This window comes from Suncus etruscus, chromosome 10 (genome assembly GCF_024139225.1).
Source record: "Suncus etruscus isolate mSunEtr1 chromosome 10, mSunEtr1.pri.cur, whole genome shotgun sequence".
Taxonomy (NCBI): domain Eukaryota; kingdom Metazoa; phylum Chordata; class Mammalia; order Eulipotyphla; family Soricidae; genus Suncus; species Suncus etruscus.
In genome coordinates, this window is record NC_064857.1 from 66,849,515 (window position 1) to 66,864,992 (window position 15,478).

Consider the following 15,478-nt stretch of genomic DNA (forward strand, 5'->3'; position numbering starts at 1 on the left):
CCAGTGTCAGACTTGGGTTTTCTTCGATTTTTTTTTTTTTGTTTGTTTCTTTGTTTTTGGGGGCCACACCCGGCAGTACTCAGGGATTACTCCTGCCTCTTTACTCAGAAATCGCTCCTGGCAGCCGCAGAGGTGGGGTGGGGGAACCGTATGGAATGAGGGGATTCAAACCAGGGTCCAACCTGTATAGGCTGCTTGCAAGGCAAACGCCCTACTGCTGTGCTATCTCCGGCCCCTTTCTTCAATTTTTTCCCCCAAGGATAGCACCTCTGCTCTTGGAGTTTCACACTCAAGGCTGGGTGCTGGCCTTGGGATTGGGGAGGGGGAGGGACAGTCATTTGTGACTGTGCAGGGAAGGATGTTTCTGTGTCCCAAAAGAGCTTTGGTCACCCTGCATACACACTTTGGCCTTAGCCTGGGGGAGAAAGCTGGGCTGTTTAAAACATTTGGGAGCTTGCCTGTGACCTTGAACTCCAGTAACATTGAATTGACAATGTCTGCACTGAGACAGCCTCACCCTTCCTTACTGGGGAGTGATCTGGTCCAGACTGTCACTCAGGTTTCTTTTTTGGGGTGGTGAGAGGGAGTTTGAGCCATACGTGTCAGTGCTCAGTGGTTACTCCTGACTCTGCACTCAGAAATTGTTCCTGGCAGGCTTGGGACAGGATCGAAACCAGGTTGGTACCTGGTCAGCTGGTTGCAAGGCATGCGTGCTACCCATTGTGCTATCACTCCATCCCCCATTCTGGGTTTCTAACAGATGCACACAGGAGCCCGCTGGGGTTTGCTCTGCCTTGAGGACACAGTGGGAGATGGTTTTTTTTTTGTTTGTTTGTTTTTGGGCCACACCCGGCGGTGCTCAGGGGTTACTCCTGGCTGTCTGCTCAGAAATAGCTCCTGGCAGGCACGGGGGACCATATGGGACACTGGGATTCGAACCAACCACCTTTGGTCCTGGATTGGCTGCTTGCAAGGCAAACACCTGCTGTGCTATCTCTCCGGGCTCTGGGAGATTTTTTTTTTTTTTTTTTTTTTTTTTTTTGTTTTGTTTTGTTGTTTTTAAGTCACTGCCTGGGAGTCAAGTGTTAGGAATCTGCCCCTGGGCCTCACTGGCTGACCCAGCTTAGGGTTTTCCCAGCGCTCTGGGCCTTGTAGCTACTTGCCTGTGAACTGGATGCCAGCCGAGTGCTCCCACACCCGCAGTGCATCGCAGCCCAACTCCAGAGACGTGGCCTTTGTCTCTCCCTTTCTAGAGGATGGTTACCAGGCCTGTCCCCGCTGAGGTTTGGGACACTTATTGTCCCTCCTCCAGGCCCTAGCCCCCACCCCCCAAACAAGGAAATGGGAATATGCCAAACAGAGGAACCTTGTATACATGCAAAGTGAAGCACTTCTCAGTGGTACTCCAGGATGAGGAAAAGTCTTTAGTGGTTCTAGAAGGTTTATTCCTGCCTTCCCAGAGACCTGGTTTCTCAGCAGCGTGCCCTCTTCGCCACTCACTGGCATGCTGGCTTCCCTGCTTAGGTACCAGGATGTGGGCTGGAGTGTGGAAGGGAAGGAAGACAAGCCCAGATCTCATCCGGGAGAGGCAGAGGAGCAGCTGCAGAGAGAGGGGTGACAGAGACCTAGAAAGGGTTTCAGGGACCAGAACGGGGAGGACACTTGCCTTGCACGTGGTTAATCCCCCATACCCCCCATAAGGCCTTCCATGCCTGTCAGGAATGCAGAGCCAGGTGTAAGCCCTGAACACCACTGGGTGTGACCCAAAAACCAAATAAGCAAAACAGAAACAAAAACAAAAAAACAACAACCCAAACTGGAAGGAGTTTTTTACATGTAGATAAGGGGAGATATTGTCTGCTGGAACCTGGCTTGGCTGCTTCAATGGAGGCTCCACCCTGGAACAGTCCAGTTTGTCTGGTGGGAAGGGGAGGAGGTTTGCATCCTGTGAGCTCTAGTGATGTGGCCTGGTTGTCTAGCAAATCTTCTTGAAGCAGAGAGTTCTAGACTCAGCTTCTGAAACTTCTACTCAAGATCCCTGACTCCTTTTTATCCAAGAAATTAGACTCACACGAGTCTATAAACAGCTCAGACCTGGACATGGAACACTTCGTAGATGTATTCAAAAAAGACCTTGGACCTTTTTCTTGATCCTCCTGTCGAGTTTAGCACAGGAGTTTAGTTTATACGAATAGGTTTAGGAAGCAGGGTGCCAGGCCTGGGTCTGGGATCACCCTGCATTCCCAGGGAAGGATGTGGATGATCCCTCTGGGTTTCAGGAGATGAGCCGGAGAGAGAGTCCAGTGGTCACTGACCTTATCTTGCAGGCAGCAGACCAGAGTTCTATCCACAGCACCACATATGGTTCCCCTGAGCTTGTCAGGGGTGAGTCCTGAGCAAGGAGACAGGAATGAGCCCTGAGCACCACCTGAATAAAACAACAACCCAGAATAAAACAACAACCATTTAAAAAAGGAAGGTAGGGGGCCAGAGCGATAGCATAGCAGGTAAGGTGTTTCCCTTGCACACAGCTGACCCCTGGTTCAATCTATGGCATCCTATATAGTTTCCTAAGCCTACCAGGAGTAATTTCTTAGTGCAGAGCTAGGAGTAAGTCCTGAGTGCTACTGGGTGTGTCCCCAAAAGTTAAACCAAAAAAAATAAATAAATTAAAAGGAGGGTGAAGAGATAGCATCCCATATGACTCCCTAGTTACTGCCAGGAGTAACCCCTGAGCATTGCTGGGTATGGCTCCAAAACAAAAACCAAAACAAATGGTTGTGCCAGGGAGAAACTTGGCAGGTGGTGGTAGGCAAGCAGGCTTGGCCCATTCTCTGAGTTGAAGGCATGTATATGCTGGGTGCAGTGGGGATGGGGACTCAGCCCCCAGGGCTTTCTCCTGGCCATGGAAGGACCAGTGGGTGACTCTACTTCTGGGCTTCCTGTTTTGGGAGACCTGGTGATGGGAGGTGCGCTCTGTGTTGTTTCCAAACGATCATTGTGGAGGTGAGCTTGGGGGCCACCCTGTGTGTGGGGCTGGCAGCCTTGTTCGGGTTGAATGGGAAGGTGACTGTGGACTTATCTGCCATCTTGCCTGAAATGCAGGTCAAGCCCTACAATGTCTACGTCACGGTGGCCTACCCGCCTGACACGGACACGCCCGGGTACATCGAGGAGAACAAGACTAAGGTGAGTCCAGTCCCTGAACCCCAACATCAACTCCTCACAGTGCCCCTCTTCCAGCCTCTGTTCTTGGTCAGGAAACTTGACTCCTCATGTGCATATGAGGGTCAGAGAGTCCAGAGCTTCCTGCAGCTTTCCCTCTGGCATCTTGGGGGTAGCATCCTTGTGCCAGGGATGGTTTGTGCAGCTTCTCTCAGAAGTTAAGCTTCTTTGACAGAGGGGTTCCTTATGGCCTTCATTGACGGAGGCTTCTTCATGGCTTTCATCAGTAGGGCATTCCTTGAGGCCTTTATTGAACTGGTGGGGTGAGGGGGTGTCCTCATGGTTTTCATTAATGAAGTGTTCCTCAGGGCCTTCTTTGACGGGGTGGGAGGGGTTCCTCATGGTGCTACTGTACCTTCTTTCACCCTGTGAGATGACCCCCTTTAAAGCAATTTTTCTTTGGACCTTGGCTGCTGAGTCTCCTCCACCAGATGCCTGAAATGTATCTTATTTTATTTTATTTTATTTTATTTTATTTTATTTTATTTTATTTTATTTTTGGTTTTTGGGTCACACCCTGCAGTACTCAGGGGTTACTCCTGGCTCCACGCTCAGAAATTGCTCCTGGCAGACTCAGGGGACCATATAGGATGCCGGGATTCGAACCAATGACCTGCTTGAAAGACCTTGCCTTACCTCCATGCTACCTCTCCAGCCCCAAGGGATATCTTAACATTCCAGAATTTGGACTCTGGATTCACGCCCTCCTTCTTCACCATCCTTCTTTATCTCGTTCCTTCCCTTACCTGGCATCTAGACCCTACTCCAGCTGTTCAGCCAGGAAACCTGGAGACCAGCATGCTCTTTTCTCGCTCTCTCGCTCCCTCCTTCCCTTCTTCTCTAATCTCCCATGTCTCCTCTATCCTCTCATCTTCCTTCCTTCTCTCTCTCTTCTCTCTCATCCAACCTCCACCTCTGTTGGCTAGAGCCTGGATCCCGAATAGGATTATTGCTGTGGAGGCACACCCCTCCTCTCCCTACCACTCTGCCTGCTTTAGTGAGGCCCAAGAATCTATTCTTCAGAGGTGGTCAGTTCCCTAGAAAGCCTAAGTCAGATTGTGCCCCTCTTTTCTTCAAAACAATCACATGAAAACAACCAACCACCCCACCATTTCTAAGTTCCAAACCCTCTTGTAGCACATGGCCTGAGAGAATGTTCCAGAAGGTTGGCTATGTTCTCTGTATGACTGACCCCAGTATATAATATAGCCATATGGGGACTGTTGGAGTTTTGGAATGTGGCCAGTACTTGTTTCTGGGGTGCGGAGGGGTACCCACACAATGCTCAGGAGGTCTCGAGGCTCTTGGGACCCTCAGATCAGGACAAGGGCCACAGACATGATGCTCGACAGGCCCTGCAATGCTGACGATACTCAGGGCCACCTCAGTGGTGCTTGGGGTCTTCATGGGTGCCCCTGGCAATGCTGGGGGACCAGGTGGAGCCTGAAATCAAACATGAGTCTTTCTCTAGGGCCTTGCAGATCTAGAGTGAGCTGAATCTCTGCAGTGCACGTTGGCAGTAAATGCACAGAGGCCCAATGTGGGATTCTGACCCACTGGGACAGACTCAGGACTTGAAGAGCTCAGGGGTCCAATGTGTCACCTGTTAATAGCTTTTCTCTCCCACTGCTCAGTGACATTTGAGCCCTCTCATACTGCCCTGAATTTTGGGGTTTGGGTCTGTGATGGTGTTTCTGGGGTTCAGAGGAAGGACTGTTCTCTTGTCCCTCAGAAGGACCTTCATGGTGCTCTTACTTGGCAGGGAGGTTCCCACTGGGGCTAGTAGGCCCTGAAGGGCCACTTTCAGCCATTCTTGGCCAACTGGGCTGGACTGTCCAATGCCAGGACCTGCTAATGCAGAGCTGACAGGCCCAAGTGCCCATAGGATGCTCAGAGGCCAGTGTAGGATGCTCAGAGGCCAGTGTAATGTTGAGGATGGATTTGAGTGTTCAGGTGTACAGGTCACAGCCCCTGGTCTTGGTGTTGTGTTTCTACCTCCCTGCCATTTCTCCCTCCCCTTCCCCATTCCCCGTTGGCCCTGCTCTCTGCTAGCACTTTGCCTGCCCATTCCCCACAGCCTTCTCAGCGTTCACCCTGGTGCTTGTCACCAAGTGGTCATTCCCATTTTCTGTAGTAACTTTTTCATGCACCATGCTCTCTGCCTTAATACCAGCCAGTCACTCTGAGCCCGTAAGGTCCCCGCAGAAGAGAAAAAATCGTCAGAATGTTGGGCCTCAAGCCAGCTGTGGTTGGAGTGTGAATCTGGCTGTATAAAAGGCACTTGGGGGGGGGGGGCAGAGATATGGAGGTAGAGTGTTTGCCTTCCATGCAGAAGAATGGTGGTTCGAATCCCAGCATCCCATATGGTCCCCCGAGCCTGCCAAGAGTGATTTCTGAGCGTAGAGCCAGGAGTAACGCCTGAGCACTGCCAGGTATGACCCAAAACACACACACACACACACACACACACACACACACACACACACACACACACACACACACACACACACACACTGAAGGGTTGGATTTTTTGGGGGGAGGGGGGTTCTGGGCCACACCCTAGCACTCAGGTTACTCCTGGCTCTGTGCTTAGAAATCACTCCTAGCAGGTTCGGGACCACCTGGGATGCTGGGGATGGAACCCGATCAGCAGTGTACAAGGTAAATGCCCTACCCACTGTACAATTGCTCATGCCCCTGAAGGGTTGAGTTCTAACAGAAACTCCAGTTTAGAGAGTTTTATGCAAATTTTGGCCACAAAACCTTTATGTGTCCCACATAAAGATTGAAAAGTAAATAAATGAGAGATTGTGCCTACAAGAATGTTAGTTGGAAAAAAATACAAATAGTATTTACTTTAATAGTCAGCATTAAAGAAGCAATAAGAGGGGCCAGAGCAATAGCACAGTGGTAGAGCATTTGCCTTGCATGCACCAACCCTGGACGGACTCTGGTTTGATTCCCAACATCCCATATGGTCCCCCGAGCCTGCCAGGAGCGATTTCTGAGCTCAAAGCCAGGAGTAATCAAAAAGAAAAAAAAAAGGCAGCAATAAGAGAGAGAAGTGAGAGAAGAAATAACTGTCAGCTCACAAATCAGGGAAACCTTTAAAACATGCATATGGTTCGTTCCACCCCCCCCCCCTTCCCCGAAGTGTTTACCCATTGGCATTGGGGATCTGCTCTCCAGAGCCACATGTAGCAGTACTAGGGGGCAGGGATTGGTCTCAGCATGACTACACTCGGTGTGTGCCCTACCTTTATGCCATCTCCCCCATTGTGTGCCCCATTTTCGATTGGGTGACAGTGGAGATGAACCCCTTGAAGAACAGGAATCTGACATATGGGGTTTCTAGTACTCTAACTGGGAAAGCACTTTGCCAAGTGAAGGCTGGGCCAGACCTCATCTTCTTTCCCAGGCTCCTGTACTCTCTTCTTGGGCTCTTGAAAAAAAACCTCTTTGGTTTTTGCTCCTGCCTGGGCCACAGTTGTCCTGCCATGGGCAGGCATTTCTCTGCCCGGTTCCCACATGGGCCTACTCGCCTCCTTCAGCCTAAGCTCTGCAGATCCCTTCTGACTGGTGCTGAATACCGGTAGGTTCCACAATGGGGCGCAGGGCACTGCAGCTTTGCTACTTGTCACCAGAGTTGAGCTCTGCCCTGCCTCACAAGAGTGTTCACAGCCACCTGGGCTGGCAGTAGCTACTGGGCTGTTTTACCCACAAGGTAGAAGCTGATCAGCAATCTATACAAAGGGTAGCCTGCCTGATGACAGATATATTGGGGAGGGGTCACAGTAGGCAAGATCTCTCTCTCTCTCTCTCTCTCTCTCTCTCTCTCTCTCTCTCTCTCTCACTCTCTCTCTTTCTCTCTCTCTCTCTCTCCCCCCCCCCCCACACTTCCTTTTTTTTGGTGGTGGAGGGCCACACCCGGCAGCACTCAGGGGTTACTCCTGGCTCTGCATTCAGAAATTGCTCCTGGCAGGCTCAGGGGATCATTTGCCAGGATGCCAGGAATCGAACTGGGGTCTATCCTGTGTTGGCCGCGTGCAAGGCAAAAATGCCCTATCTCTCTTGCCCCCCCCCCTCACTTTCTCTCGCTTTCTTACTCTCTCGCTCTCTCACTCTCACTTAATGGCATGAAGGTGCTAGTGATGTTTCTGTTCTTCCACTTCTAGCCCCTGGAAACTCATCTCATATCCGAGACCACGTCCATCTGCAAACCAGAGCAGGTGGCCAAGCAGATCGTGAAAGATGCCATTGTAAGTACCACTTCCACTCTGCTCTCCACTGGCCTGTGGCCTCTGTCCCGTGTGCTGCGAATTATCGGATGTTTACAGGCAGGTCGATTGATTCGGTGTATTCAGTGCCAGGCTCTGCCTTCCTGTCCCCTAGTCACTGGATTCTGTATATAAGTTTTGGTCCAGCCCCAGTGGTGCTCAGAGCTGATTCCTGGCTCTCTGCTCAGGGGTCACTCCTGGCAGGACTTAAGGGGACATATCCAGTGCCTGCGCTCAGGCCCAGATGATGGGCCATGTGCAATGCCCGCCCCGCTGTGCTGCCTCTTCCACCCTACTATGAATTTCTTATGGGATAGATGTTTGTTAGGTTTATATTTTTGTTTTTGGGTCACATCTGGCGACTTTCAGGGGCTACTCCTGGCTCTGTGCTCATGAATCACTCCTGACAGGCTCAGGGGGCCGTATGGGATGTTGGGATCAAACCCACGTTGGCCACATGCAAGGAAAATGTCCTCCCCGCTGTGCTCTCACTACAGGCCCAGATTTATTTTTTTTAAAAAACACACAAGACTTTCCAGATGTGGGATACTGCACGCTGAGGCGCCCTCTTCCCCTGTTAGCTGTGATTTGAATTACTGTTGCTACTACATTGCCAGGCTCACAAGATGAAGACCTTTGATGGTCTGGCTTTCTCTCAATTTCCTCTGATGTTCTGTGTAGCCAGAGATGCTGCTTCTGTGGGTATCAGAAAACACCTCCCCCCCAGTCTGGTTCTTCAGGACCATGGGTTTGAGACATGCTCATGGATCATGTTGTTTCTAGTGGGAGGGCCATGTCCACCCTGTGACATGACAAGCCTCACAAATCCGGATCCATTGGATCAACTCTTAACTGACCCTTGGCTCGGCCTGACTGTTCAGAGAACCATTTGCCCCACATTCCTCTCCCTGCCCTAACCCTTTCTTTCTTGGCACCGCATCTCACCCATCCCTCTGCCCCTTACCCCCTTCACTGTACCCCTATCCCTCTACCTCTTTTTCTCTATCCTTCTTTCCTGCCTCCTTCCCCTCTCCCCCAGCTACCTCCAGGGACAGGCAAACTTGGCTTTTTTTTGTTTATCTCATAGTGTAGCAAACACACTCTCTGGTATATTCCTTATTTAGTCTGGTGCTTCTCATACGTGTTCCTCTCTTGGAGTTTTGTTTCTTGGGCCACACCCAGTGGTGCTGGGGACCAAGCCTAAAGTTTAAGCATGCAAAGCAGGGACCCCACCCTCCAGGCCACCTCCCAGCCCCCAGCCCTGTTCCTCTCTTCATCGTTTCATGCTCTGCAGTGTTGACAGTCCCAAAATCCACCTGTCAGCATAGATTCTGGCCAGTAACATGTCATTGTCAATGTTAAAACCAAACAATTGGGGCCCCGAATGATATCACAGCAGGTAGAGCATTTGCCTTGCATATGGTTAACCCAGGTTCAGTCCCCAGCATCCCAAAAGTTCCCCTGCGTCTGCCAGGAGGGATTCCAGAGCGAAGAGGCAGGAATAATGTCTGCTTGCTGCCAGGGGGAGGGGGAGATAATATATTTTGAATGACAATGATGGGCCAGTTCCATTTCAGAGCAGAACTCAGAGGGCAAGTGATGGGGTTCCTGGCTCCCACAGAGTCTGTAATGCTGTGAGGGGAGAGGACAGCGGAACTTGCCTGCCTGCCCCCATCCAGCCTTTTACTTGCCAGGATGAAGGGTACAGAGGAGGCTGCAGAAAGGTGGTGATGCAGGGTGGATTTAAGGCTTCTCTAAGCATCATGGACACTCCATAATTAACTGCACCAAACTCAGTGGCACTTTCTTAGGTTAGTTGGCCCACAGCACAGCTAGCTCTGTCAATGAATGTTTTGTTCTCTGTTCCCTTTAAAACCCATTGGTCTGTCCTGTACTTAGGATGTTTTTCCCCCATTCATGGTTTTGGAACATGACACATTAGTCATTCGGAAAATATGGGTTCACCAAGTTACCCGATCACAGTCATTCACGTCTCGGCTCATCTTCTTAGCAGAAAAAAATACATCTGGGGAGCTGACAGGCCCCCAAGTATGAGAGACTGCCCCAGTCTTCAGGTCTCCCTGGAAAGCTCAGGCTGTTTTTTTTTTTGTTTGTTTGTTTGTTTGTTTTAAAGAAAACTCATTAAAAAAATGAGTTTCAGCCATGAAATATTCCAGCATCCATTTCTTCCCCAGTGGACTCTTTCCACCACCAATCCGTGGGCCTTGGGAGTGGTCACTCTTCCTTGGAATCACAGGCTTCTCTCTCCCTGTTCCCTCAAGGCCTTGTCGTGGCCAAGGTTGGCTGCGTAACCTTGCCTCGTATCAGCTCATGTGAAAATTTCACTCCAGCACAGCCAGGAGGGCACTTACCTTGCACACAGCTGGCCTGAGTTTTGATCCCCCGGCACCCCATATGGTCCCCCAAACCCTGCCAGGAATGAATCCTGATTACAGAGCTAGGAGTAAGCCTTGAATTCCGCAGGGTGTGACCCCCAAACAAACATGCAAACCAGAAAATGTCACTGGGTGAAAATAGTGACTGTCCCTGACCTCGTTCTCTAGACCTTTTTGTGAATCTGTCCCCTGTGACATGTCCTGAGGGTGGAGATTCAAGAGGACATTTCATTTGACTGCTGTATCAAGAGCATTTTAAAAACAAAGCTGGCATTTAAAATATTTGGGCGGGCCGGGATCTTCTCAGTATTTCTCAGGGTGCCTTGAAAACCACTCCTAGTCCACCAGGGTTGTCCAGCGGCTTTGAGGGGACCCTGTGGGCCGTCTCAAGTGCCAGCTTGTGCTCCAGCCCATGTGACTGAGATCTTTTTAGAGTCCCATTGCTGTGTGTATTTCCTGAAGCAGTTGTGTGTGTTAATGGAGGGTGTGGCATTTCCACTGTAGTTTCTGTTGTTAATGAGCCACTGGTTTGGCCATTGATACAGCTGGAACTGGTGGTAAGGGCAGTGAACATCTAAATAGTACAATGGGCATAAATTTTTGCACAATCCTCATGCATCCCCTGAACAGTCTCAGGACCCCTGAATCTGAACTCAAGTGAAGAAAATGATCAGTAGCCATTTAGATCCCCAAGATTGTTGGTGATTGCTGAGATGCAGTTACTTCATCTTGAGAGTCAACTCTTGACACACACACACACACACACACACTCTTAATATTCACTCATATACTTCCACATTCACACACTCTTTAACACTTTCACTTATGACTCACTTTCAAAATCACACACTTGTGTACATTCACTTACACACTCATTCATTCTTCTCTCACACACTTTCAAACATTCACTCACTCATCTACATTCCCATTCACACTTTTTTCCCCACACATTCATTCAGACATTCGCACATTCACACCCGCTTTCTGGAACATTCATTCATACCCTTGTTCATTTCACTCACTCACACTCTCGCCCCACTCGCCTGTGTTGAGTTCCTTTCTTCTCACATTGCCTCTCCCTTTTCCTGTTTCCGGTACAGCAAGGAAATTTCTCTAGCTCCCTGGGCTCTGATGGGTACATGCTGTCAGCCTTGACCTGTGGCATGGCCCCCGTCACCTCCATCACCGAAGGGCTCCAGCAGGTAAGCAGCACCAAGGAAACAGAAGGGGCAGGTGGATGGTGTGCAGGGCCTGGGAGGAAATTCCCTGCTGTGGCCATTCCTTTTCATCCTTAAACTGGGTTGGAGATGCCAGTCAGGGGGTTAGGCCAGTGGGCCCTGTACCCCTGTGCTATGAATGGAAAGGGGAACACCTAGGGGTGTTCATCTGGGTTTGTATCTGAGAGCTGCCAACTCCAGGGCTTGGAAAATGGGTTTCTCCCATCTCAGGCTGATGGGCCGTTCCTAACAGGAGGCTTCATTGTGTGCTAGACGCAATAGCCCCATCACTGCTGTGTCTCCCTACAGCACCCCAACACACATACCACTGTCACAAAGACTTGGGACCCTATGGGATGTTGGGGATTGAACCTGGCTCAGCCGTGGGCAAGGCAAGCACCCTCCCTGCTGTGCAATTGATCTGTCTCCAAACTGGCCTTTATTGTTCAACATTTCATTTCCCTGAATCAGTTCTTGGTATTGGACTGGGTCAGGTGCCTGTGTTTGCTGCAGACAATTTCCTAGAAGGATCCCATGAGGATTCTGCCTGAACCTGGTGCATGCTAAGCAGAACTGGGTGCTCCTGGTGGGTGTCAGGTGGTCCCCGACCTCCCCTGCAGGATCCCCCATTTTTTGGGTTTGGTCTCTCTGCCCCTCACACAGAACCCAACTTTCCCACTCACCCTACACATTGGCAGATAGTCTTCTATTCCCTTCTTTGGGGACGAGCAGGAGGGAGACACATAACAGCATGAGAAGCCCAGTTTTGAGACCCCAAATGTTTTTGCATTGTTGGGCCTTTGAAAATTTCCCCATCACAGATGTCGGCAGCAGTGCGTCACAGCACAGAAACAGTCACCTCTCTTTGCTGATAGTTTTTCAAATGATGGGACAGTAGGAGGGGTGGGACAGAGCTGTCTCACCACAGCTCACATCACCCTTAGAAAATGGCAGGAGCGGCTCCAGATCTCCAGGGCTTCCCCGGGCCACACGCCTGGGCAAGCCGGTGAGTTGGGTCCCTTGGTGGAGCCTGAAGGTACCCTAGGCCTTCCCCCACTATCCATGCGGCTCCTTTGGGAGGGTCTGGGTGGGGCTCTGAACCTCTGGTCTCCCAGCTTCTTGAAGGATCTCTCCTTCCTGGGAGCCGGGAGTCGAGCAGGAGGAGGTTTGGCAAGCCCACGCCATGCCGGAGGCCTGCTTGGCCAGGCCTAGGGGGGGTGCGGGACTTGGGTAACCCCAGCACCCCTCTGCCGCCTTGCTCCAGATCTCCAGGGCTTCCCCGGGCCACACGCCTGGGCAAGCCGGTGAATTGGGTCCCTTGGTGGAGCTTGAAGGTACCCTAGGACTTCCCCCACTATCCATGCGGCTCCTTAGGGAGGGTCTGGGTGGGGCTCTGAACCTCTGGTCTCCCAGCTTCTTGAAGGATCTCTCCTTCCTGGGAGCCAGGAGTCGAGCAGGAGGAGGTTTGGCAAGCCCACGCCATGCCGGAGGCCTGCTTGGCCAGGCCTAGGGGGGGTGCGGGACTTGGGTAACCCCAGCACCCCTCTGCCGCCTTGCTCCAGATCTCCAGGGCTTCCCCGGGCCACACGCCTGGGCAAGCCGGTGAGTTGGGTCCCTTGGTGGAGCTTGAAGGTACCCTAGGACTTCCCCCACTATCCATGCGGCTCCTTAGGGAGGGTCTGGGTGGGGCTCTGAACCTCTGGTCTCCCAGCTTCTTGAAGGATCTCTCCTTCCTGGGAGCCAGGAGTCGAGCAGGAGGAGGTTTGGCAAGCCCACGCCATGCCGGAGGCCTGCTTGGCCAGGCCTAGGGGGGGTGCGGGACTTGGGTAACCCCAGCACCCCTCTGCCGCCTTGCTCCAGATCTCCAGGGCTTCCCCGGGCCACATGCCTGGGCAAGCCGGTGAGTTGGGTCCCTTGGTGGAGCCTGAAGGTACCCTAGGCCTTCCCCCACTATCCATGCGGCTCCTTAGGGAGGGTCTGGGTGGGGCTCTGAACCTCTGGTCTCCCAGCTTCTTGAAGGATCTCTCCTTCCTGGGAGCTGGGAGTCGAGCAGGAGGAGGTTTGGCTGGCACTGGTAATCTCTGTCCAGATTACATTCTCAAAATCGCGCGGGGGCTATCGCCCCCACGCGCACAAGAAACATTAATAGTACTCTCACAAGAAACATTAATAGTACTCACTATCATTGAATTATGTTTTTATGTATGCAGAATGTCCATTTTGTAGTCTGCCCTTTTGCATACCCCTTCATAAGTTCTTATTTCTCTTTAACTTCTTTATCTCCTATCATCATTACTCCTTTTTTACCCTTTCTAACTTAAGTACTGTTGAGTCCTAATTCACATTCCAAAGTGGTGCCCTAGAGTTAACACCCACCCAACTATTTTAAAAGGCATAAAAATGACGCATATCTTTTCAACATTTTATGGGTGTTTTCTTTGACGGCTATAACTTTTGCTAAATACTTTCTTATACAGTGATGATCCCCCCCCCCCATGTTTTTTATCTTCTTTTTGTGAACTGCTCAATATGGAATTTGGTGTGAAAGAATCCCTCAGTTTAATACTTATGTTTGAACCAAGGTATGGGTCTTGTTGGAAATGTTCTTATGCCCCCATATATCTGATAGCACCACGTGGCTTTATTACTTGTTTGCGTAGGCACACTAACATGGGAAAATACTATACATACCAATGGGTTCTTGTCTAATAGAAATGGGAACACACAAATCTTATAGTGCAATGAGACCTTACACCCTGAACATTGACATAAAGACCTGGCACAGGCCTCAGAAGAATGGGCATTCTCCATTTACCCCTTGATCTACAGAAGACATTTACAAAACATCCAAGGTTGTATATAACATCACCTGGAGGCATTCCTGTACCAGGGACGACCCTACAGCTGCTCTGACATCGATCTACTCAAAAGAGCCATCACTTAACACTGAGAAGACAAGAACAATGACCTGCTTACTGGACAGGGCTTGCTGTATTGCCCCTTTATGGTGAGGTTTGTCTATAACATCACCTGGAAGCAATCCTCTACCACGGAAGACCCTACCACTGCTCAGACATCGTCCTGCTCAAAAGAGACTTCCCTTAACACTGAGAAGACTTAACAACAACAACCTGCTTACAGGACAGGGCTTCCTGCATTCCCCTTTCATGGTGAGGTGAAACGAGAAGGCACTCCACATCATGACTTCAATGTAGGAGATGCAGATTCCAGAATCTTTAATACAGAAACATGAGACCGACAACAGAGACTGTGTGATAAGTGTGTTGGCGCTACGGACAATGTCTTGGAGTGAACGATAACTTTCCTGAGGCCTAGAGCTGGTCTTATGCCAGGAAACTTCAGGGGTAGGATCTCTTTGTATTTAGGCCAAGGCTATTCCTTTCCATGCCTCTCATATTTTGGTGGGCCTATGCAAACAACAATTGCCACTCTAACACCGTTTTTACTGTGCTCCTTTGACTCTAATCCTTAAAACACACCCACTTAAAATTTGAGGTTAACTTAAGCTAATATGCATGTACATGGAAATGTAAAAAATACTATGCCTCTAATGTTTAAGGAGTTACGTAAGTTTGATGGCTTTAGATTGCCTTGTGTGCTGTTAAGAAATATTATAATGTGCTACAATCTGGGGACTTGAGGGACAAAGTAATTGCACATGGATTCTGTTTTATTTATCTTAACTTTCTTTGGTGAAAGTTCAAAGTTAAGATATCAGCAAGGGGACTTCTTCTGATAATTATGTTATGGGTGATTGTCCTTCCACTGTAACTTTACCTTATCCTCTTTCTTTGCATCTTTTGTTCTCATAATTCATAATAAAAATTATAAAACTGAAAAAAAATAAATAAAATAAAAAAAAAAAAAAAGAAAATGGCAGGAGCAAAAGCACAGTTTACACAGGCGTTTGCAGAGGGCCAACGCAGGTTCCATCTCCTGCATCCCATGTGGTTCCCCGAATAAGCCAAGAGTAAACCCTGAGTGCTGCTGGGTGTAAAAATTGAAAGAAAAAAAAAAAGTCCACAGGGATGAGTGGAAAACACCCCAACCCAAAGATTCATTTTGAATTCATTCTCTGCTCAGTTCTGCCAGAGCTGGCTCAGGACCCTTGCCTGAGCCCACAGTGGGCTAACTCCACTCACAGCCAAGACTCTCTTAGAATGAAGTGTCGGAGCCCCCTTTAAGGGATGGGAAACTGTTCTGAAGGGGAACCACCCAGCAGAGGGCTGTGGGCTGACCTGGGCTGCTCACAGTTCACGGTCATAGTCTGCCCCAAGAGGCCAGGAAAGGATCCAGATCCCCAGTTCAGAAACCCAAGCTTGGTTGCACTTGAGTGCATCTC

General features: G+C 50.1%; 1 protein-coding gene across 3 annotated transcripts in view; it reads left to right on the forward strand.

The window, feature by feature from the left end:
- The window catches only part of KDSR (3-ketodihydrosphingosine reductase), a 425,889-nt gene that overhangs the window by 34,761 nt on the left and 375,650 nt on the right, over window positions 1-15,478 (forward strand). For all 3 annotated transcript variants that reach the window (XM_049782092.1, XM_049782091.1, XM_049782093.1), the window contains 3 exons: window positions 3,106-3,189; window positions 7,401-7,484; window positions 10,999-11,100. In XM_049782092.1, coding sequence (XP_049638049.1) covers window positions 3,106-3,189; window positions 7,401-7,484; window positions 10,999-11,100 — 270 coding nt within the window. The remainder of the gene's footprint in view (window positions 1-3,105; window positions 3,190-7,400; window positions 7,485-10,998; window positions 11,101-15,478) is intronic.